The 23,780-nt window shown below is 37.8% G+C and overlaps 2 protein-coding genes across 11 annotated transcripts in view; both read left to right on the forward strand.

Annotated features, from left to right (window-relative positions):
• prom1b (prominin 1 b) overlaps window positions 1-18,341 on the forward strand; it is a 30,594-nt gene extending 12,253 nt beyond the window's left edge. The window contains exons 2-30 of one of the 10 annotated variants that reach the window (XR_004947963.1): window positions 3,142-3,203; window positions 4,623-4,649; window positions 4,769-4,974; window positions 6,480-6,600; window positions 6,674-6,737; window positions 6,826-6,915; window positions 7,235-7,258; window positions 7,487-7,704; window positions 7,790-7,864; window positions 7,998-8,061; window positions 8,190-8,198; window positions 8,339-8,498; window positions 8,646-8,798; window positions 9,521-9,644; window positions 9,757-9,860; window positions 10,066-10,150; window positions 10,233-10,379; window positions 10,934-11,005; window positions 11,522-11,614; window positions 11,832-11,849; window positions 12,034-12,087; window positions 12,181-12,261; window positions 12,595-12,663; window positions 12,954-13,043; window positions 14,803-14,918; window positions 15,351-15,398; window positions 15,547-15,634; window positions 17,377-17,411; window positions 17,496-18,341. Coding sequence is in view for 3 of the 10 variants with exons in the window: in XM_036212102.1 (XP_036067995.1) it covers window positions 3,142-3,203; window positions 4,623-4,649; window positions 4,769-4,974; window positions 6,480-6,600; window positions 6,674-6,737; window positions 6,826-6,915; window positions 7,235-7,258; window positions 7,487-7,704; window positions 7,790-7,864; window positions 7,998-8,061; window positions 8,190-8,198; window positions 8,339-8,498; window positions 8,646-8,798; window positions 9,521-9,644; window positions 9,757-9,860; window positions 10,066-10,150; window positions 10,233-10,379; window positions 10,934-11,005; window positions 11,522-11,614; window positions 11,832-11,849; window positions 12,034-12,087; window positions 12,181-12,261; window positions 12,595-12,663; window positions 12,954-13,043; window positions 14,803-14,918; window positions 15,351-15,398; window positions 15,547-15,607 (2,435 nt within the window). In the remaining 7 variants the exon portion in view is untranslated. Of the gene's footprint in view, window positions 1-3,141; window positions 3,204-4,622; window positions 4,650-4,768; window positions 4,975-6,479; window positions 6,601-6,673; window positions 6,738-6,825; window positions 6,916-7,234; window positions 7,259-7,486; window positions 7,705-7,789; window positions 7,865-7,997; window positions 8,062-8,189; window positions 8,199-8,338; window positions 8,499-8,645; window positions 8,799-9,520; window positions 9,645-9,756; window positions 9,861-10,065; window positions 10,151-10,232; window positions 10,380-10,933; window positions 11,006-11,521; window positions 11,615-11,831; window positions 11,850-12,033; window positions 12,088-12,180; window positions 12,262-12,594; window positions 12,664-12,953; window positions 13,044-14,802; window positions 14,919-15,085; window positions 15,635-17,376; window positions 17,420-17,495 lie in introns of those variants that run through there. The other 9 variants (XR_004947959.1, XR_004947965.1, XM_036212102.1 and 6 more) reach the window with 9 other exon arrangements.
• Window positions 18,342-18,938: 597 nt separating this feature from the next.
• Window positions 18,939-21,141, forward strand: fgfbp2b (fibroblast growth factor binding protein 2b). The gene is made up of 2 exons (XM_024259353.2): window positions 18,939-20,853; window positions 20,954-21,141. The coding sequence occupies exon 1, from the start codon at window positions 20,147-20,149 to the stop codon at window positions 20,828-20,830; it is 684 nt and encodes a 227-aa protein (XP_024115121.1). The 5' UTR covers window positions 18,939-20,146; the 3' UTR covers window positions 20,831-20,853; window positions 20,954-21,141.
• Window positions 21,142-23,780: the final 2,639 nt, after the last annotated feature.

Below are 23,780 nucleotides of genomic sequence, written 5' to 3' on the forward strand. Positions count from 1 at the left end.
CACAGAAAGGTCCCAGCCGGGATTCGAACCGGGGCCTTCTTGCTGTGAGGCAAGAGCGCTAACCACTGCGCCACCGTGCAGCCCTAATCTCAGATGTGACTAAAAGAATTACATGCGTGGCATTCTGCTGTAACAATATGGTCATAAGAAAAAGTATATACAACATTGACCCATTTCTGGTCAAAAGTGATGGGGTGTACCATGTCTGCAACATGAAACAACTGAAACCGGCTCCTCAAGAAACCTGGAATCAAGGGGAAAGCTGCTATTTATAGTTTCATGTGATATTGATCTATAGGTGGAGCTTCCCCCTGTAGGGCTAAAGTCACTGTTTCCCATTCCTGCCACCTTACATGGAGTTTGATATCACCTTGCTTTTCGTACCACCAAGTTGTTGTGTTTTTGGATGCACTAATTGTTGAGGACACTGACAAAGACTTGAATTGAGGACTAGACATCCTCAAAACCCTGCTGAATCCATTTAGGGATCAATGGGCTGCAGGAAGCAAACCTAGCTGCTGTTAAGCAAAGGTAAGGTAGATTCTGAAAGGGTCACCAGGCTGATGCAGGGGCAGAGACTCACATTTACACCTTCGGGCAATTTATGGTAAATGGCGTAAATGGCGTATACTTGTATAGCGCTTTCTACCCTCCTTCAAGGGCCCAAAGCGCTTCACAGTCACAGATTTAGAGACACCAATTACCCTGAAGTATATTTTTGGACTGTGGGAGGAAGCCTGAGTGTCTGGAGAAAACCTAGAGATGCATGGGGAGCACACACAACTCCACACAGAAAGGTCCCAGTTCAGGTTTCTAACCAGATGTATGAAAATCTGGCCACAATGGAAGTAGCTGTACTTAACTAGCAAATATCTATAGCCTTCAACTTTTACAATGGTAATTATCTTCTTTAGAGTCTGAATCTTCATATGTTTTATTTCTCAACAGTGTGAGATTTTCTGGCTAGTAGATGTAATAGTCTCTTTTGGAAGAGATGTACTCAGACTGGACACATTGGGTTCGCTTAAAGTGAACCAGAGTTTATTTTCAGTCTGAATACACCCAAGCAGACCCTGGTCCAGAACCAGGAATTGCCCTCAGAACCCATCTTTTGAGGTTGTCTCGGTTAGTTTCCAATTAGACTGAGCTTTGAGTTTCCTCCGTCCGAATAGGCTCCATACTCTGAGTAGAACAACTGAACCAAAACAGCCACAGTAGCTGGGTATTACTGGATGTAAACGAGAGATGTGAACAAATGTGGAGCAGCAATGAGACAGCAACTCACTGAAATGTGGTTGGATGAATGCAGGTTCATTCTTTCTAACGCGATCCACATTGCTTTTCACACTGTTTTAATAAAAAGTGTTGTACCTGATTTTGATACAAACATAAAAAAATGGTCAGCGAAATATAAAGTTTGAATAAGTTAACCATCCCTACAAGGATTACAAAGCCTCCATTTTTCTTTCTTTTGTTGATTTGCCCCAACCTTGTAATTCCTGACCAATGAGTGAAGAGATATTTGGTCACGTGGTGTTGTTTACAAGCTTTGGTTCAAAACAGAAATGTCCAGTAGACGGCAGTCTGAATACAGACCACATGCAAGGTTCAAGACCTGATCCAGGCCAAATTTAGCCAACATGGTCCAACAAACTTTTCCAGTCTGACCATAAAGTAGTTCTGCAGGTGCTGGAAATATATGGCAACAACCCAAAATCTGTATTCTTTTTTATTCTCCTCGTTTAACTTATTGAAGGACTCATTCAGCAAAAACTTTCTAAAATTCTCTGTTTTTTTGTCATTCTGTGTGGAAATGTCCAGTGAGAGCTGCTATCTTGCTTTTTGGCCCACCAGGCCAACACGGATACAAAAACTATTGAGTTATGTGAATAAAAAAATCAAATTCTCTGTATTTAGAGCATATATTTATGAATCCAAATCTACTTTAAACAAATTTAAAACTGCTATCATTCATCAAGGAAAATGATCTGAACTGCAACTGCTTCCTAAGTGGATGAAATCCCAGGTATTACATTTCAAATCATAAAGTTACAAAATACATTTTTAGCTAATAAATATAGAAACACAGTTGACATGAAGAAAATGAAGCTTAATTATAACAATATAAGCATTTCAGTTCTCGTTTCGTCATTCCCTTTTAAACACATTTAGGGTTTTGTATTGGTTTAGTGAGGACAGTTCGCCTTCAATTGGAGTACATTTTTTACAAAAAAAAAAACTAAAGCTGGATGTTTTTTGCCCATGATGCTCTTCTCTTCTACAAAGCTTTTCACAGAACTAAAATATTTTGATTTTACCATAGAACAGCAGTAATTTAAGTTTGATTTTTTTTAAGAAGCAGATTTTTTTAAATTACTTTTGTGTTTTTGTTCAGAGTTTTTCTGTTTTTACTTCAAATAAATTGTACTTATGTCATCCAGAACAATTTGATTATAAGTTACTCTTTAGATACTGCAATTCTATTAGGTTTCTTTGTTTATTTGAATAATTCTCTAAATTATCTCTCTGTTTTGCCATTAAGATGCCCAATTTGTTTTGACGTCTAAATGTGGCTTTTATAGACAAAGGTTTTATGTTAGATTACAATTACAACATTGTATATTGTTTTTATAAAATATATATTTTGTTAATATGATTAAGTTTGTTACAAAAAGATGATTTTCAGAAAATGTTGCAGTCCAAAAATATAGAATAGTAACAATTTCTTCTATTTTTAATTTTTTTGTCAATGAATTATGTTAGTTTACCTTTTTTGACCCACAAATTCAATCAGCCATTAAACGCTGTGTGCAAATGCTAATGGTTTTTATATCTGTGAAGTAATCTGAGTTTCCTGATGAGTAACAGTCTGGATGAGTCATTGTGCAGGTAGGCTTAGTGTTGGCTGACCTATATACAGTAAACAGGGAGACAGCTGGAGCGAACTGAAATCCTCAGTGGCAGAACACACAGTTTCAACAAGTCCGTCAAAGTGCACAGCTGTTTAGATTTTGGAGGAAATACCATCTCAGCACCTGCTTGTGAAACACTGCCACACTCATGATGAAGCATATGCAGCTTAAATACTTGTACATGTGTTATCATGCCGGTGTACATTTTTTTAATATGTTTTTTATGCAGATCTTATTGTCAGAGTCATTCAGCAAAACATGGGAGGAATTAAACTGGAAGAGTGGAGAAAGGTATGTTTCTTCAAACACCCAGTTTCCCATCAAACATGGTTACACTCATTTTCTCAACAGTTTACTGATGTTAGGGCTGGGAATCAATTAAAAAAATAACAAATTAATTGCAAACCTTGAGAAAATGATCATGATTATTATTTTTTTTTAGTTACTATTTTTTCCAAACGCTTTTACATCCCAATATGAAATCACACGCAAAATTGTATATTTAGAATGTTTATTTTTAGCCTTTTGAAACCTAAAAACTCAGTTTTGTCTACTTTTTGATGTACCTCCATATTCTCAATTTGAAAGACTACCTGCCTACTTATTTGATATCATTTTAATTAACACAACCTCTCCTTTTCCATGTTGTATTCACACACTAGATATAAAATCATGAAAAAAAGAAAATTCCATCTGGTAAAAAACGTTAATTTTGCTGTGGAAACCCCAAAAATGTTTAGCAAACTGTTTTTTACAACATAGAATGAAAGTTTTACGTGTAATTTTATAAAAACAACAAAAAAATAAAAATAGTCAACAAACTAATCAACATGTTTTTTGAATGAAAAAACACAAAAAAAATTCAGGTGAAATTCACAGATTTCCTTGGACCACATTTATGAACAGATTCTGTTGCTAAAGAAACATCACAGACCTCAGTGATGCGACCTTTCTTATGTTGCTGTACTTCAGTCTGCTTCAGCTACCAGGCTGCACAAAAAATACAAGTTTCTCTTCTAAGAGCACGTCCATTTTTTCTGGAATTCTATTTTTTTTCCCTTTTTTGCAGCTTTTTCTTTTTCTTCATTAAACCTTCCTTATTGTGTTTGTGAAAAATAATAAAGTATTTTTTTTGGTATAAGTTTGATCCAGCTGGAATTTGTTCCCATGTGGAGGCATGAACTGCTTGTCTCCCGCAGCATTGGCAGGCAGGACTTTCCCAGTGAACCGTGGAGTTTCCACGATTCATAGACAATGCAGATGCTCAATATTGTAGGAAAATTAATGTCGCTTTCCATACAAAAATAAAATAATGATCATTTACACAGCGACTCTTTTACCGTCGAATCAATGTTTGTCTTTTGCCCTATTTATTCAAATTAAACATAGCTTTTGTCCAAAAACTACAAATAAACGCCAAAAAACTATCCCTTTAATGTAATAAAATCTCAATCACAGAAAATAAAAAAAAGGTTTATGTTTATTTTATACAGTGTCATTACCCTGACCTCACAGCTGCATGGCAGGATACCTGAGTGTGTATAAATATTAACGCGTCAACTTTCCCAGCCCTAATATATATATATATCGTTCAAATTGCTCAAATAATAGTCTATTTTTATTTATAATACTGTATAAAGAAATAACTCTCCTTCATTTGTTGTTATTGGACTCACCTGTTTTTTTATGTCTGTTTGTTTGGTCTTCCAGCCAGAAAACGTTGTGCTATTGCTACAGGTAAACTGCTAAAAAAACTGAAATTTTGACCATGACAACAACAACCCACAAACACATCAAGATCCCCCCAGGAGCACAGAATAAACTTCTGACTGCATGACTGTTGGTTTCCCCTGCAGTGGATCCACTATGAAGCTGGATTCCTAATATGTACGATCATTGGCATCGTGTTTGTGGTCCTGACTCCCGTCATAGCCACGTGTTTCTGCATGTGTCGATGCTGCGATAACTGTGGAGGCGAGATGCATCAGAGGCAGAGGAAAAATGCAGACTGCCACCGAGGTTTCTTCACCGCCTCACTCATCGCCACCACCATCTTCATCATGTGAGCTGTCATCCTCTTCTTTACTAGGATTATTTTTAGTTTTCATTGTATAGTTAATGTCTACTTTTCAGGAATTAGAATTTGGAGGATTTTAGGAATCTGTTATGTCATACTGGGATTAAAACTAAAACCTTTTTCCGTAAATACGTTTTTAGATGCAAATAAAGATGTAGACTATTTCTTTGCATTTTGACTGCTCCCTGTTAGGTTTTCCACCGCATCATCTCCTTCCACCCTTACAAATATGTAAAAATTACGAACAATTCTCGGTTCAATATGTCACAGCATTGAACCGGATTGTGGGGAAGTGAATCGTACTTTCCTGCTGCACACCAGTTGAAAGTGTTGTGCTAAATTTAAGTAGAACTTATTATTCATTGTTTTATTACATTACACAAGGCCTAGTGAAAGCTAACTGATTGTTGCCTGCTTATTAGAAAACTAAAACAAAGGATTTTTTTCCAACTTTCTCTATTTGGTTGTGGTTTTTAGATACAAATCATAGATATAACCAAAACAAAACTGTGACCCAAAAATTGAGGTTTGAAAAAGTGTGGCATTTTATTCCCTAGTAAAATACGTTTTTAAAGTGTTTAAGTCTTCATGCACACACTATAGCAAGAATTAGTGGACTTAGGTAAAATGGAGTTTTATGTTAGCATGAATTTGAGCCAATGCTAAGAAATAACAAACTTACCATAAAGTTAAGTGAAAATGTGGAACATTTACCAAAGCTTACCCAGTTCACTGATATATTTATCTAAGATTTTAAGGATTTCTGTATGAAAATTTTCTACATTATAACAACACATAAACACCAAAATAAATTTGAAAACAATATTTTTCCTTGTTGAATTGTACCTAAAAGGTCCCCTGAAATAAACAAATCAGATACAGTGTGTGCATCTAGTGGACCTGAAAATGTGAAGGGCATAGTTGCTCAGAGACTGGATCCAAAGTCTGCAGGACAGTTAGGTGTTACTGATATCACTGAAATCTGGCTGGGAAAGGCCCTTCTGCCTGAATGAGTTCTTTCATATTACAAAGATGAATGGTCATACAGAAAAAATCCATGCATGGACGACCCTACAGTGGGTTTAGTTACTTTTCTCTCTTTTCCTGTCAGAAAAGTTTTAAATTTTACTCTTGAATTCCAGATATGTTGCCACTATAATCAAAATGATTCCCCAAATATTTTGGTCATTTATATCAGTGTTTCAAATTTAAATGTAATTTAGCAGAAATAAAAAAAGCATGTGAAGCATGCTGGGAAGTTGGTCTTACAGAAACACTGGCCTATTCTTCCTATAACTGTACTGATTTGTCCTCTAAAGTAACTGTAAGTAACCTCATCCTGTCGACTAAACCCTTGTGAGTTCTCAAACATTTGAACCTAACCACAGCAGAAGTCTTTTCCATGTGTCACTGAGGCCCCCTGCTGGCACTCTGTGCTCTCTTAATCCCTCTTAACCCCTGACCCTGACTGCTTACTGTGTGTTTTTTAGTCTGGGGGTGTTTGTCGCATATGCTGCCAATCACAACATCAGCTCTCAAATCAGAAACACTCGGCGACTCATCAACACCAACATGAGAGATTTGAAGACCTTTGCCAACAACACTCCTGCGGTAGGTTGTCCCACAAACACACGTAGATCATGAAAAGGAGGACAGACTCTGATTTTACTGTTTAATGCTGCAGCAAATCGAATACCTGACAGGCCAGTACACCACGGCAAAGAACAAAGTCATGTCAGACCTTGACAGTAAGCCAAGCAGCTTTCTCTCACCTCCTGTTGGACCACTTCATGGTCCTACAAGTTGTCATGAAACTGTGTCTGTACTGCCCCACAGACATTGGACCTTTACTTGGGAGTAGGATCCACGTTCATCTGGAAAAAGAAGTGGTTCCTGCTCTGGACAGTGCTCTGCGCATGGCGGGAGGTAATCCTGATTTTAGTTGTTTCAAATTCTGTAAATTCTGTGTGGTACTTAAAAGCAAACCGTTAAATGATGAGAGCTTTTTTAAGACACTTTTTTAAAAATATCAAATAATATTGTTTTTTAATAACAGGTTACTTTTTACCATATTTGATCCTGCTGCATAAAAGCAAAACTTGCTAAGGTTGTTAATACGTGTTATTTCCAAATTGTTTTTACTCATGAAAATCCTTTCCTTACAGCTTTTTATTCTTTTTTTTCATCCTCACAAATGTTTTACATTATATTTTCTGTGATTTTCTCACATTTCTTTCACGTAAAGCAAAAATTGAGAATTCCATCAAAGGTAAACTAAACTGATCTGGATCTGTGGGTGCTGGTCTCTTGACTTTGTGTTTGTGGAACCAAATATTCGCCCTAAACCTCTGTGATGTTTTCAATTCTTTCCCCTGTTGTGGATTGTAAAGCTGTGTCAGTGTTTTTATTCTTCCCTTTTCTTGTGAGTAGAAAATGTTACTGGTTTGATTAAACACATTTGTCCTAAAATATACTGTAATTGATGTATTCGTTTTAGCCATGCGGGAGACTAAAGAAGCCTTGGAGAACGTCAGCTCCTCATTGGAAATTCTTCAGGAAGGAATAGGAAAACTTCAGGCGAGTCTATCTGAGGAGCGCGCTTCTCTGTCCAACACTCTGTCTGACCCCGCATGCACCAACGGAGCCGTGTCACCCACCTGTAACACCATCCGTTCCACTCTGCCTCAGCTTGGAATCAATGCCGACTACTCCAAGGTAATGAGAAACAGTCAAGCAGAGCAAATTAAAGAGATTTAACTTTATGTTAACCCCTTTTTTGTCATTGTGTCTTTTCCGTCAGCTTCCTAATGTTGGTCACGCTTTAGCCAATGTCAATACTGTTTTGAGAATAGACCTCAGCAACATCGTTCAAAGGGTTAGTATCTATTTGCAGCTCATTTTGGTCTTCACTCCACTCATTTTTAATGTATTCACCACCAGTTTCCACTAATTTTCAATACACTCACCACCAGTTTCCCTTTCTTTTATCTGCATGTTTTCTCATGTAGGGTTATGCATCTTTCAATGACACTCCAAAGCTGGTCAAAGAACAAACCAGAAACATCGTTACTGGTACAAAAGATTATTTCTGTCAATTATTCAGATCTATGCTGTAATAAGATCAGATTGTGTGTTAATTGTAGCATATTTCATCTACCTTTTTGTTTCCCACATGTCTACGCGTGTTTAATGAAACTCAGCTTTACCTCGTAAGTATGACGTTTATCTCACCTCATACTTGTTTTGTTTATGGGACTCCCTGTGGAACTAATCAGATACAAAAAAACCCTGAAACAAGACTGTAATCATCGTCTTTTGTGCTTTTTTGTTTGCTTTTTGTGTCTTATAGGAGTGAAAGGCATGCTGGATAAGATTGGTGCAGAGATCACTGCCTTCTCCAAGATGTTCCCAGTGGAAGCCTCACTTTCCAATTTCACTAACTTCCTCAATGAAAGACACCGGAGCATTGAGGCATTTTACCCACAGATTGACCAAATGGATTTTTACAGGTTTGTGTCAATAATTAGTAAAATAGTCACAAATATGGCGAGGTTACTATTTATTCTGACATGTGTGATGGTTGTAGCCATAAATCTTTCTAAGTAGTTTTAATCCAGTGTTTCTAGTGTTTGTTCATCAGAGTGTCTGTGCTGCAGGTGGATTGCTTGTGTAGCAGTGCTCTGCACTATTGTTTTGATCCTGGCCTTCAACATCCTCGGCCTGCTCTGTGGCTCCTGCGGCTACGACAAGCAGGCCACCCCAACAACCCGCGGCTGCATGTCAAACACTGGAGGGAATCTGCTGATGGCGTAAGATACCCTAACATCACCCCATTTCATTGGATGGAGAGATTTTTGTCAGTTCATTTTAAAAGACCATTGAAATTCATTTAAAAGTTGTTCCAGGTCTTTGCTTCTTTTGTTAGTTTTTTTTTTAAACTTTTAAATCATTTTGGACTTTTAAGATCAAATTTGGTAAGAATTGTACTTTCTGAGTCTATAAAGGACTGTTGGTAAGCTAAGGTGTAAAAATAACAAGAGGGGTACCTAACTTGATAAAACTAATTGAAATAAGAAACAAATAGATAATAGAATAACCTGACAGTAAATCAGTACGACCATCATCTTATATTAATTGGGATTAATAATATAAACAGGAAATATTTTTTTATGGAAACCTGCAGTAAACAGTAGCTAAGAATAGAGGAAGAACAGGGGCTGAAGAAAATCAATTAAACATAAATTTAGCACAACTAAAGTCAGTGGGAGTGGTACTCAAATATTTTTCTAAATCTGTCGTAGTTACTTTTAGCATTTAGATTAGTAAAAATACTAACAGTTCCACGCTTCTTTTCTGCGATCAAATGATCAAGTTTTGCTGCTCATGCATAGTTTGGTCATATTTTAGGTTGCACTATTTTCAGATGTCAATATTTTTCATAACCCTAGTGTTTATTTTGGAGTAAGCTGAGATGTAAATGTAGAAGACAGTAAAAATAACACGTTTTAAAAGCAAAAATCATCTGTTTCAGTGGAGTGGGCTTCTCCTTCATCTTTTCCTGGGCACTGATGGCTGTTGTTACAACCCTGTTTGCTGTTAGTGGAAACATGGAGAAGCTCATATGTGAACCTCTGGCTAACAGGCAGCTTTTCAAGGTATGGAAGTTCTTTTTTTAAACTCTCATCCTTTCTCTAAGATTCCTTCATTAAAAAAAATGTTCTAAACATGTTAGCATTACAATAGGATTGTTTACCTGTATGTCTGCAGATCATAGACACACCATTCCTGGTCCATCCTGAAAAGAAGAACTTTCTTCCTGGGATGCTCTTCCAAAATCCAAATATTGACTTGACTTTGGGTAGTGTCTACAGGTAAATCTAATCATGTGTACATTTGTAATCTTATAAATTAAATCAAATATTCTGTAAAGGTAAACTTTTTTTGTTCAAATTTGACTTATGGAAAAAGAGGTACAGTTTACATCAAAATGCAAACATTTTATAATTATCTATATTCATATGAGCATTTCCTTGTTCCGGTACACATGGAGGTAAAATAAGAGATTTTGTCTAACAGGGAGTGCTATGACAACAACGGCCTGTACCACGCTCTGCAGCTGGAAACCATGTTCAACATCAACTCCTTCCTCAATAGAACTGTGGTAAGAATCAATTCAGCTCTCTTGACTCTATGTCAAATTTAAATAACATTTAATTACATTTTTACCATGCGTTTCATAACAGTACAACAAGGATCTGGCCAAACTGTTTGAAAGTGTGAAAGTGGACCTGAAAGACATCACCCTGCTGGAGCAGGCAGGCAGAGACAACCTGATGAACTTTGCCAACTCTGGAATAGGACAGATCGACTATGCAGCTTTCCTTTCTGAGGTAAGGGGAGCCTAAAAGATATTACACTTTAAATGCATTGGAATGGTCTTTTACTAAGATAATGTGTTAAAGTCTGTTTTTAATTGCTAATATTTAAAGAAGTGACTGTTTGTGAACACGGGCTGCACGGTGGCGCAGTGGTTAGCGCTCTTGCCTCACAGCGAGAAGGCCCCGGTTCGACTCCCGGCTGGGACCTTTCTGTGTGGAGTTTGCATGTTCTCCCCGTGCATGCGTGGGTTTTCACCGGGGACTCCGGCTTCCTCCCACCGTCCAAAAACATGCTTCATAGGTTCATTGGTGACTCTAAATTGTCCCTAGGTGTGAATGTGAGAGTGAATGGGTGTGATTGAGGCCCTCCTTCGCCCATCAGTAGCCGGGTTAGGCTCCAGCACCCCCGCGACCCCGAAAGGGAGGAAGCGGCCAGGAAGATGGATGGATGGATGGATGTTTGTGAACACAACTTTGAGGATTGTTTATCATTAGAATTTTTATTTTAGTGTAAAAGCCCTTTTTTGCTGTGACCGCCTAATAAATATGGTGTTGTTTGTCTGTAGGTAAATAAAGGAGTTACTCTTGTGGATCTGTTGTCTTTCTGCGCTGATCTGGAGGATCAGGCTGACCAGTTGGTGAGTCTTTCATCGTGAATCCATCCAAAGAAACACAAAATCATTGATTTTGGAGAAAAGCACCACTTTAGCAATATTTAAAAAGAGAAATTTACTGATGTAAGTCCTAGTGAGTAAACTGTTGGAGATTTAAATTAGAAGAATCTAATTAAAAAAAATATTAAAGAAAATTACACATATACACATTTTTGACCAACTGATCATTAACCATCTCATTTAAAGGATTAGTCTTTTTTTCTTAGCACAACTGTAAAAAACAATTGAAACAATTGTACATTTCAAGTGTTAGGTACTAGTAGAGAGTACTTTGACACCGTTTCTTTTTAACTTATTTTTTTTCACATTTTAAATGTTTTTCTTCATGTTTAAAAAGGTCCATAAACATGTTTATTTTAACACATGCAATCTGCAACCAGCTTATTAAATTGCATTTCCAAGCAAACGAGTCACCTGTTGTATTTTGTTTTCTGTTTTGTCTCTCATTTTCACATCATTTGTCGATTTTTGTGTTTGTAGCCACGTGGCGCTCTGGAGAATGCCCTGAAAGGTCACGCCAGCAGCATCAGAACCATTCACAGAGAACAGGTGGTGGCTTTGGAGCAAGCCATGGTAATTCTTCATCCCACAACAGTTAAAACATTCTCAGGAGTGAATACAAAATAGATCCTGTCATGTCCAAAAACAGATAGTAATACTTATTATTTACATGACAAATTACTGTTTATAAAAATGTACCAGTATCTATTTGGGTGTACAGTTTGTCTCTAATTGATCTTTATCCAACATATTTATTTTTTTGTTCTTCCTTTTTATAAAATGATGACAGAAATATGTCAGAGCGCGGGTAAGAGGCAATCAGTAGCATTGTGACGGTGTTTTATAGTCGTGTTGCTGTTGTGTTTTCCACATCGTGATTGAATCCATGCTTGTTAAGTTAGATAAGCTGTTTGTGGAGTGGTGTACAAAGTGAACCTTGTACAGTTTTTTTAATATTTGCTAACATCATGTGCTTTTTGTGCCTCCTGCAGAGCACCCTGAGCCAGAGTATCAAGCTGCTGCAGAAGACCTCAGATGACCTACCAGTGAGCTAAACGAATCAATAAAAGACTTCATATTTTTGCAAGTCTTCATTCAACTCGCTCAAGAAAACTAAAATTAAATTATTTTTTGTCCAGGTGAAAGTGACAAACATCCTGAGCGCCATTGATGCAGCAGAGTATCTCATCGTTCATAACGCTTCCTTTGTGGTTAAGCAGGTAAAGGACTACACGATGAATGACATTCAACATCAATTTTGTGTTTCTGTGATTTTAGAGTTATTCTAAACTCAAACTATTTATTCAAATTACTTATTACAAGGAAATATTTTAAAAAATGGATCCACATTTCTATTTAAATGCAAAGTTGTTATTTCTGCCAATATATGTATATATATATTATTTTTTCTTGTTTTAACGTGGTTTATGCGAAATGTAGCATGTGCAAAAAGAAAGAAAATACAGTACATAGTTTATTAGATAAAATGTGAAAAACAGTTGTCTGCAAAGCCCTAATTTTATCATTCCCAATAACGTTTTTTTTTTTTCTAGGAAACGAAAAACTTCATGCAAGGCTTAGAGGGATATTTCAAACAGTACACAGGATGGGTTAAAAGCTCTGTGAGTATATGCAAAAGTTTTTCACTTTCCTCATGGCTATAGATCATTTTTTTGCCCAATTGAGTTAGAAATACTCAACTGCACAAAGGAGCAGTGTAAAGGCAGCAGTGAATTTAGCAATGTCTGCCTTAATGGGCAGACTTAACAAGCTGTTTTGGTTTTGGTCAATTTCAGCTGATTTTGAGGTTTTCCTGATAGAAACCATAGATTTTCAGTCCGTCTCTTAAATGTTTCTAAAATTATTTTTATATTTTCGGGGATACAAAAATGTGCATTTGTGTTTTTCCTAGCTAACATCAGAGGTGGCTCAGTGCAAGCCCATCAGCAACATGGTGGACAGTATGGAGATAGTTGGCTGCAGCTTCATCGTGGACTCAGTGGTAAGACTCCAGTGTGCTTATTTATTTTCTGTGCTTCACTGACCAGCATGGGGGCTATTGAGGTGAACTTATTCCCTTTGCAGCTGTGTGCACAGTACACAGATCCTTTATGAGTGGCTGCTGGTTACTGCAAATATAAATGGCTCTTTGACAGTCGGTGGGGGCCCAGGAGTTTTGGGACTTGAGTCAGTTACCTATGCATTCAGGAACAGGATGTTCTGAAGTTTCTTACATGCATTCGTGGGGTGTTTTAAGGCTGGACGTGTGTCATCTGAACATAAACTACTCATTGTTTCCACTTGGAACCCCACTGATGTCTGACATTTCTGGTAGTGGATTCATTCTAGACACACCTGTAAGGCTTCATTGTGAGCTGAGCCAGATTAGTATGAGTTCTTTATGAGTATTTAAACTTAGCACAAAATCTGTTATAAAGCTGAGATTGTGGTTTACACACATAGAAAATGCCAAGTCTCTTTTTATGGCTGTTGTTAATAAATCTTAACAAATTCTAATACAAGCCCCTGTGAGTGTGGACCCTGCTACAGTAGCCAGGAGGTGTCAAAAACCAGTCTGGAAAACTTTAATTATCTATAATAGGACAATTTCAAGTTGGTGTTCCTCAAAATTAAGTTGTAGCACTGTCTGGAAAGAACCCTAGGACCATCTCCAAACTGACCAACTCCGGGCTCACACGCTAGCGTTACGGCTCTGATGCGAGCGCCGCAGTCTTTAAGTAACTTTAAAAGTGTGAGAGGAAATCCCACAACAGACGATCACGTTCGACCTCTGCGATCTGGCCTCTGCGGCAGTGTGAATCTGTTTCAAATTTTAGCTGGATTCCGCAGCTGAACCACAGCAAATATGGCGGGATTACTGTTCTTCCTATATAAACAGCGGGTTATCGCATGAACCTACGTGAGTTCGGAGTTTCGTGAGGTCAGCAGCAGAGCGTGTGGCTGCACCCGTCTTAGCCGATATGAACCATCAGCTGTGGCTGTAATGCTTGCTCTGTGAGCCCGGGGTAAGGCCTTAGTCACGTGCAGTCGGATAGGGGTGTGTGATTTTTGGGTCGTAGAGGGTTGTAGACAGAAGCAACTCCATCTTAGAGGGAGCACAAGTGCGTTTTGTAGTTCCATTGAGGCTCATACAGCCACCTCAAAGGACGTCATGAACACAGAACATATGATTGTTACAGGTCTGATAAGTGTGTTGTGAAGTATTTGTGAGCTTAAGGGAATTATGTTCACGGGTGATGCTGTTGTATGGTGTCCTTACACTGCACTCTAGTCACTGGTAAGGTGCATGCACTGGCTCCTTACTGTTAAGTTAAAATCCCATTAGTTATTGTGCATATAGCATATACCACAAGGCCACTGAGCTGGTACCTGAATGTGGCACATACTGCACGCAGGGGGTGAGCATGAGATGTAAGTGCCCGTAGGATGCATGTAGGGTAGCCACAAAAACTACCCTCTGATTGTCTATTTTCCTCATTTCTAACAGTCAGGCTCCACACAAGGAGCGCGCCCTTATGACTTGAACAGCAGTAATGGGCCCCTTTTTTGGTTTGGACCTCAAAGCAGCAAAACCATTTTTGTTTTCTAATTCTGAGTGGATATGTCTTCTGTAGTAATGCTTGATTGGATGTTACTAATTGTTTAAAAGTTTAAAATTTGTCTGAAAGAGTTATGCTAACATAGTAATCTGTTGATTCAGAAATGTTTTCATTTTGTGGCATCATCTCTTGCTTTTACAGAACACCTTCTGGTTTGGTCTGGGAGGCTGCTGCATCCTTCTCATCCCCAGCATCATCTTCTCCATTAAACTGGCCAAGTACTACAGAAGAATGGACACTGAAGACGTGTTTGAAGAGTGAGTATGAATACACAGAGCTCTAAAAAGGTTTTGTCTATTAAAGCTAACTTGTCTTTCCTTGACTGTAGTGGAATTAATGATCCTTTTTACCTCTCTCTGTTATCATTCCTTTTCTTGATCGTCAATTATCCACATGCGTTATCCTCTTGTCATTTCCTCTTCAGTTACTCTTACCCATGGCTTGTTGCTCTGTGAGGTCTGTCTGCTATTCATGCACCTTGTTGCCTTAAATGAATGAAGGCCCTCCTGGGATGGGATGATTTGGATTCCTTCATTTTCCTTTTTCTCTTGCCTGGATTCTCCAGTTCATTTTCAACTTTCGATTCTTTCATAAACTCTTTATGGATCGCTCCACTTTCTTTTTTCTTTTTTTTGTGGAGGAGCTCTCCCATCAGCCTTTTCATGTCCTCCCTCAATCTTGTGTTACAGTTTGGATAATACAGGTAACCGTGGCCACGGGAACGCCGCTGGGGTCAGGTACGAGCCGTGTCCATCTAAACCCATTCACTTGCATTCTGAGTTGTCCGTTCCCAGCGGGAATTTTTTGCCTTCAAACAGACCGAAGGTTAAAGTTTCATATTTTTCCACAAATTCCAAAGACTTGCCCCTGTGTGTGTACGTTTAGTTCTCCTTATGACACTCTGACTTGGTTCTCTCGGGCCTCTGCACCTCCAAGCGAATGGTAACTCACAGGATCCGTCTGCCTTACAGAGGTATGGATGAGAAGTGACAACCGTCCACTAACCCTCATCTGACATCTCAGTAACTATTCCAAGAACCATCAAGAGTCAAACCATCTTCAGATCACCCTGCTGATACTAACATCTCATTTTTCTTCATCTCACCTGCTTTTTTTTCCTTTTCATCTTCAGTCCTTAAATATTCTATCATTACCAAGACTAAACAAACGGATTCAAAGGTTTTAGAGTCAGCTAATCTGTCTGTGTTGGTCTTTGAACATTTCAATTCATCTGTGAGGCTCCTTGGATTTGTTGGAGAACCGGTTAGTGAAAGTTGCATTTTTATTGATGTACTGATCGAGGTAGAACTGCTGCAATCATTGAGAATTAGCAGTTCTAAAGAATCTAAAGGACAGCAAGACCATAACACTGTGGAGTCCAACATAACAGAGAATTGATAGAAATTTTGAAAAATTTTAAATGTTTTTTAAAATCCTTTGATGAAATCTACCAAAAGAAATTGCAACATTAGTTTTTTTTAAGAAGATATAGATAGTATTAGTTATGATGCGTTGGGTTATTAGGTAAGTTTTTATACACAACAATGTTAGTTCAAGATGCAAAAACATTTATATGAGTGTTAAGGCAAAAAGTACATTATTTATCCACTGTCTTAGATTTGATCAACACATTTTTACCATGGTGTAACTGTATTTTATACCATGGTTCTGATGGATACATGATTCTGATTGGATTATAAAGTGATATACCACTCCCAAAAAAGAAGTTCTCTCTGAACTGATGTTTTGTTTAACCAATTATGATGATTAGCATATATATGTTTTCGTTTGCTGCTGCAGTTAAGAGGTTCGGTGTCAGCTCAGCTGGCTCAGCGGGACTTCACATCAAATAATCCGCTTTTTGTGAAAACATGATCTAAACCGAAGAAATAACAATAATCCAGTTCTAAAAAAGGATTAAATATGTATTTATTTTGTAAGTGACCATGGTATAAGTGGGATAATGCTCTTTGGGTCGGACAGTTCAGGCTTACACATTGTGCGTTAATTTCTAAAAATGCACACTTTGTCGAGCATTATCCTTTATTAATATATATAATTATTTTTCTACAAATTTGGCATTTTTTCAATATTGCAAGTATTCATGAAAAAAATGAAATAACAATAGGGGAGTTATACTAATCATAAAGTTTAAAAAATGAGCAAAACGTTTCCCACCAAAAGTGTTTATCAGATTTCATGGAAGCAGCCATTTTGAATTGATAGGAAAGGCTATTCTACTGCCCCTACTGGAATGATAAAGAACTACAAGGCAAAAAAACATGGACTGTTACATACAGTGGGTTATTAAGGGAAGTTCTGGTAATTCTAACAAGCTTGGGGTCTCAGAGATGTGTGCAATAAATATGATACTAATGGCTATATAGGTTTAAAGTAGATAGAGAAGGATTATCTGTAGAAGATGTGCAGCTCCTGAGAAGACAAAAGTTTAACATGTGTCTGAAAAAATATGCTTTTCTGAACCTGAAAATTTATCAGAGTTTTAGTAAATTTCTGATTTTGACAATTATTTATGTTTTAAAGATAGCAAACAACAGCATTCATAACTTTATTTAATAAAAGATTAGTGAAATTTAAAGAGGGTTAGGCTTCTTGAGTCCGTCTGTTTTTAAAGAATCCAATATCTATCATGTGCAATCCCAATTTTAAAGGATTTTTTGGTTTAATTAATTTTTTCTTTGTTTTTTCTAACAGTGGTCAGGAGAACTGGAACTGATGGGATCTCTCAGGTAACCTGTCATCACAGCTTCACTTCCTTATAGAACAATGGTTGTTGACAATCACACAAAATAAACCATTTCTATCTTTTCCAGAATCTGGACTTTTGTTGGAGGTTTTGTTCATCAAGAACAGTAAGATTCAGGATCAGTGGTGAGGGCATCTCTCCCCTCCAACACTTCCTGCAAGACCTCTGATTTTTACCAGCTGCCAAGCTTTGATGTTTTCTCTCAATCACACCCCTTCCTGTAACGTTTCATGCTGCACACAACCAATTAACAAAGATTGCTTCTGCATATTCAGAAATGCACATAGCGGATGGATTTCTATGTACATCATTCCACATCAAACATTTTTTACACTTTCAAAACTTTTGAAAGTTTTATATATTTTTACTAATCATTGTTTTATAACATGTCACTAGTGTTTTTTTTTTTAGAAATAGTTTTTTTGGTGAATATTTGTAACATAGTTCTCATTATTTTTGATTTATCAAAAGCACTTATCAGGTAGATGTTTAGAGGATGGTTTAACATTTTGGGGGGAAAAAAGACTCCCTTTCCGGTCAGATGATTATATTTTTAAAAAAGTATGTTGTACGAACCAAATACGTGGTGTAAAATGAATTCAATGTAGTTTTTTTTTTAAAGAAAGGTGTCGTCCAAAATGTTGAACCGTTCCTTTAAACACTAACGAGTTAACTGGCAGCTCGGTTTTGCTCTGTAATCTTTAGTAGGAGCCCAAGAGTTTGTCCTGGTCTTTGTTTCTTCAAAGTGTCGCATTTCAGTCAGCACAAACGTTTTTCTCTGCAGTTTTTGAGATGGCTAACAAACTGACTGTTAGCAAGAGTGTTGTAGATTTGAGGACAGACGTTTGATGGACACCAAGAGCCTTGGAGCTTGTGGAGAGGGTGCAGATCTGTAATAAAAACTTCCGTCTGACTCGTTTCTTATTCTTTTATTTATGGAGAAGTATCAATTATAAAACTAAAGGACAGTTCTCTGACTAGAAACAACTGCAACGTATACAACATTTTATTTATGAAAATTCTCCTTTATTTATCTCTGTGATATAAAACTACAATACTTCTGTACAGAAACACTATTTCTAAACAAACAGCTTTAAAAAACATTATGTTTTTCTGTTTAAACTTGACAACTTATGCTAAAATATTTATTAGGGCTATGTCCGAATTCCTTCCCTACTAACCATATGGTGCACTATATATAGTTCGTTTACTATTTTGTAGTGCTGTCCAAATCAACAATTCCAAAATGGAGTGCGCTAGAAATTTCCCAGAAGTCTTTGCGATAAACTAGCGTTCATGGATGCTCGCTACTTTAGCGGATATAGACCATAATGTATTGCGGTCAAACAATTTTTGCAAAAAGAAAAAAAAACTTTTTTTATGTTTTTTGTTTGTATTTTTTCAATAAACCATCCACATTTTCAGCATTAGAACACAGTGGAGTCACAAACAGGTGTGAAATATTCGTAATTGATTAGATTTTCAGTTCACAAAATCTGTGACGTCATATCTGCCATTTAGAAAAAAAAGGAGTGAACATGGTGTCTGATTTGCATTTAAAATTCAGGCACTAGAAAGTCCTGCTGCACTTTACAGTTTTCTAGTAGTTTGGGGTTAGGTTGGGAATTGGGACACAGCCTAAAAGTCTTTTTTTTGTTTTGTTTTTAAACTCACCTGGAAGTTTAGACAGGCCTGATGTTCATTTCTCAGCGACAAAGTTTCAGTCATGATGGTTGTCTTTTATGATGTCAATTTGCTTCTCTTACTGATGAAGCGCCACTCAATAAAAAAAGGTTTTTCTTTTCTTTAAAAGAATCTTTAAAAAAGATATAAAAACCCACAATGATTTATTGAACTATGATGGCCTAGATTGACTAAAAATCTTAAAAACTCGCTCCTTGCTTCCTTGAATAATAAAAGCAAGTCAGAACAGTTAAATTGTAACCACATGTAAGCTCAGAGGATGGTAATTGGTGGTTTTTTTTTAAGAATAATTACCAGACCAGTTAATGTAAACATCCGTTTTCCATGAAATCTTGGGAATGGTGGACTGTGAGCCTCATGTCTGAAGTCTCAAAAGCCCTCAAGGTCTTCTGAATTCTCATGTAAAAAAGAATATAAATACTGAATATTGTAAAAGTCTGACAACCACAAGAAAGAAAAAATATTTTCTGCATCACAATGCAGTTTATTGCTGTAGTTTTTTTTTTTACTGTTTAGAAATCGTGTATCTTTTTAGGAAGTTTTGTAAAGTATAAAACATGCTTTTGTGGTTTTGATGGCTCTATACTCAACATTTCATAAAAAATATAAAGAACCATTTCTAATTCCAAAAACAAGTTTTCCCTCACCTCTTTCTGGAGTCATCTATAATTTCTTCAAAAATGTCTTCTTTTTAAAAGATTCTTGGCAGCCTAGCTCTGTGGCTTCTGCAAATAACCCCCATCTTCCTCCTTCAGTTTATGGTCATCCCCCACCCCTTCCAGCCAGACTATACACCATTTTCTTGGTTTGGAGCGTCTTGCACACACGTGTGTGTGTGAGAACGTATGTGAGGAACTGAAGGAGGAGTCTGATGCAGAGTTTACCTGAATAATACCGTCTTTGTGTGTTTCTGCTTTATAAAGTACCCCTCGTGTGCTTTTTGCCCTTTTATATCCTAACCCTTGTGCGCACACGGACACTGCTTTTCCTTCTTTGACCACATCCAACTTTGCAATGGGGGCAAAGATGAGAGTTTTGCTGCTACTCTTGGGAACAACTGCTTGTGTGTCGTTTGCGCAAACTCACAACAATGGCAAGCAGCAGCCACGCAGCCTCTGGGACGAGCCCATCCGATTCAGCACCAAGGCTAAAGACTCGTGCACCATGGTTGCATCTGGAGCAGGGAACTACACTCGCCTGCGCGTGTCGTGCAGAAACCCAACCCAGGCGACAGGACGCTCGTACTACTGTGACTTCCAAGGCAAACCCAGCCTGTGCCGTGCCTACAACGCCAACCCTCGCCATTACTTCACCCAGATGATGTGGGAGCTGAGGAAGATGAAGAACGCCTGCCAGGGACCCAAAATCTACCGCCAGCATATGTGCAGGAAGTACCCAGATGAGGCTCAGATGACCTTCTTGACTTCCTGGCCCAAGACTAGCCTCTCCAAGCAGGCAAAGCCAGTTCAGGACCTGCCAGCTCAGACAAAACCCATCGATACTCCAAAACCCATGAGGCCGGTTAAACCCAAACCAGGCAAGGCCCCTCAGAACAAAAGAACCACCCCTAAAACTGTCATGACCACCACTTTGGCCACAGAGCAGCCAGACTCCGCAGGATCCCACCTTGCCTCTGAGTACTGCTGGAAGAGCCTCCAAGGAGTCTGCGCCTACTTCTTCAACTTGTTCCACAGCTAAGACTGTTCTGCAGAAGCATCCAGGTGGGTGGTTATGATAAAGCTAAGGTGCACAGTGGAGATAAAAACAATATTTTTAAAAATGTACAGATAATTGAGTTCTTTACTGTTGTTGTTGTTTTAGGCCGGACTGATCAACTATCCACTCTTCTATCTGACTTCTCCTGTTCTGTGTGAGGACATAACTCCTGCATAATAAATCACAGAAAACATTGCATTTTTTTCTTTTAAAAGCCATATTTGATGTCTCATATGAATTCAAATGACATGTATTTTCAAACAAACTAAGATAATAAAGTCATGATCTTCTTTTGTGTTTTGCCTCTCTTATTGTCTGAAAAAGTGCGTGGCTCTATTCCATTTCTCACCAGACATAAACGTCTGCTGCCCGGCTAAGGAAGTTGTTACTTTGCAGACGCATAAAGTGTCTGAGTGGAGCTAAACGCTTCTTTGTGTGAGCTGATGAATCGAGCCTTCGGAGCTGCTGTGGAGGAACAGAGGAGGTTTGTGTGGAGGCTGTAGATGATTGGAAATTAATGTGGTCGAAGCTACACACTCACACACCCGCCCCCCAAAGGTACACATCACACCCACACAGATTCAGGGTTAATGTCATACAAGACACTTCTGTAGTTGTTTTTCTGAAACTCCTTTTGCAAGAAAGTTCTGAGACAGTGTTTTCTATTATATGCAAGTTAAACATAATGTTAAAATACAAAAAAGTCATGCCTTGATACATTTTTTCTTAGAGACAAGGAAAGTTCACTAAGAAATGTGATGAGGTACTTTCAAAAACTTGACGTGCATAAGTCCTGCTAAACACAGGATGGAGCTGTTGAGCTTAGAAAAAAAAGAAAAAAACGATCAGGGCGCTTCATTGTGAAAGTGTCAGCAATGTTCTGCATTTGTTTGGGAATGTATAACAAAATATCAGATTGAGATTAAGTTTTACACATAAAAGATGGCAGAAGGACCCTTGGAGGGATAAACTTGTTCAAAATAACAATCTTTGTTATCTTTGGAAACTGACTGAAACCACATTTCCGCATCTCCTGTAGCTCCATAAAAACATCTACAGACAAACTGAACCATATATAAACATGTTTTCAAAAATAAAATTTAATTTTAGGGAAATATTCAATTGATTTGTTCAGGCGCCCCTTGAGATCCCCTTTTTTCACCCGAATCTTCACCACACCAGTTTCTTTATACTTTTCCCGGAAACAAGTGTTGCTGATTGTTGTCACAGTATAATTCCATCAGCAGGGAGGGGGGGACAGACCCCCTCAAGCCACAGAAAAACATTAACGTTGACTCCTCCAACTCCACTTTCCTCCATGCATTGAATTCTGCATGGAGGGGTGTGTTCTTTCAGGCTTTTAAATTCTAATCTTGCCAAATAAGTTCGATAAAAAGTTATGCTTTTCTTTCTTTTATTCACTCAAATGTTCGGCATCTGCTCTATCACAGCCTAAGCTTTAATGGCAAATAAACTTATTGTCTACTAACTGATATACAGGTTCAAATATGTTACTCAAATGAAACATATCCTTTTCACTATTTACTGATCTTGTCCAAAGAGATCAGTCTATTAAAAGCCCAACTTTCCTTCTAGCACATGACATTTTTGGTTTCATGAGTAAAATGTAAAATCGAAATACTCTAAAGTCTGAGAATTTGTATGTATTAAGACTGGAAAATCAAAAAGCAAGCCGAGTCTGCTTACTTTGGTCTGGATTGAGTCCTGAATCTCATGTTTGGTCTATATTCAGACTGCCGTCAAACAGACTTTTCTGTTTCAAACCTAAACTTGTAAACAAAACCATTTGACTAAAAATCTCTTCAGTTATTAGCCAGGAATTACAAGGTCAGGGCAAAACAATGAGAGAAAGAAGATTGAACATTTTATAAATCTCTATCAACGTCAGGTACAACACTTTGTACTGGTTCTTTGGTACGATGGAAGCATGCTGCAAAGGAACTCAGGTAACATTTTATGAGGTTAAGATTGGTGGGGAAACATGTTAAAATGTTAAGATTGGGGTTTTCTTGCATTTTATTGTCACTAAAAAGTGTCAATTCTTTTTTTTGGTTATTTGGTTGTGTGTCTGGTCTTCTTTTTTCCATATGTTACCCTTAACCATTCAAAATTGACACGTTTTCAAATGTTAAAATGGGTCAATTTTGACCTAAACACAGTCCAGGGGTTAAGTGTCCCCATTTAAAAAGGTGTCTTGTGTTCTTTTGTGTGCTGGTTTTCTAGCAGCATCCGCTTTCACAGCTATATGCTGATGACTCCCAGCTGTACAAAGCTGTGTCTCCTGGTGACACAAGGCCAATAGAAGCACTTTTTAACTGCACTTTAGATGTAAAATCATGGTTGGCAAATCATTTTTTGAAGCTGAACCAGAAAAAAACTGAATTTTTAGTTTTTGGTCCTGAAGCAAAGAAAAAGAAACATTGTTTAAAACTTAAATAACTTTCATTAAGTTGTGCAGAAACTGTCAGAAACCTGGGCGTTACGTTTTTCATTCCGTGCAGGCGTGGAGTTTTGACATAAATATAACTTTCTTTAAACAGTCAATGGATCCAGTCAATGAAGTTCTGCGTGCGCGCTCCCGCGTAAGGGGATGCACTTCTCGGCAAACCAGCAGTTCTCGACACAACACCGGACTCTTGTGAACTCGGCGGGTTGATGAAGCCTCTCTGGTCTGTGGATGTTTAGAAAGGCTTCGCCCTGCAATCACTGTGTTCTGGCGCCGGTCTCAAGAGATCAGACCATCACTAGTTCAATGCAGGTGTTTACTAGTGGGTAAAATATTCCTTCACTAGTTAACATTTAATGCTAAATATGGGGCTAGTACATAGAATAAAAAGTATTATTGGTAAAGGAAATAATTGTTGGTATAGAGACAGATGGATAGATTTGATAAACTCCTCTCTGCTTCAAC

The sequence above is a fragment of the Oryzias melastigma genome, linkage group LG1, assembly GCF_002922805.2.
Source record: "Oryzias melastigma strain HK-1 linkage group LG1, ASM292280v2, whole genome shotgun sequence".
Lineage (NCBI taxonomy): Eukaryota > Metazoa > Chordata > Actinopteri > Beloniformes > Adrianichthyidae > Oryzias > Oryzias melastigma.

Coding starts and splice junctions, on each gene's coding strand:
- fgfbp2b (XM_024259353.2), top strand. CDS start 20,147: ATGGGGGCAAAGATGAGAGTTTTGCTGCTACTCTTGGGAACAACTGCT.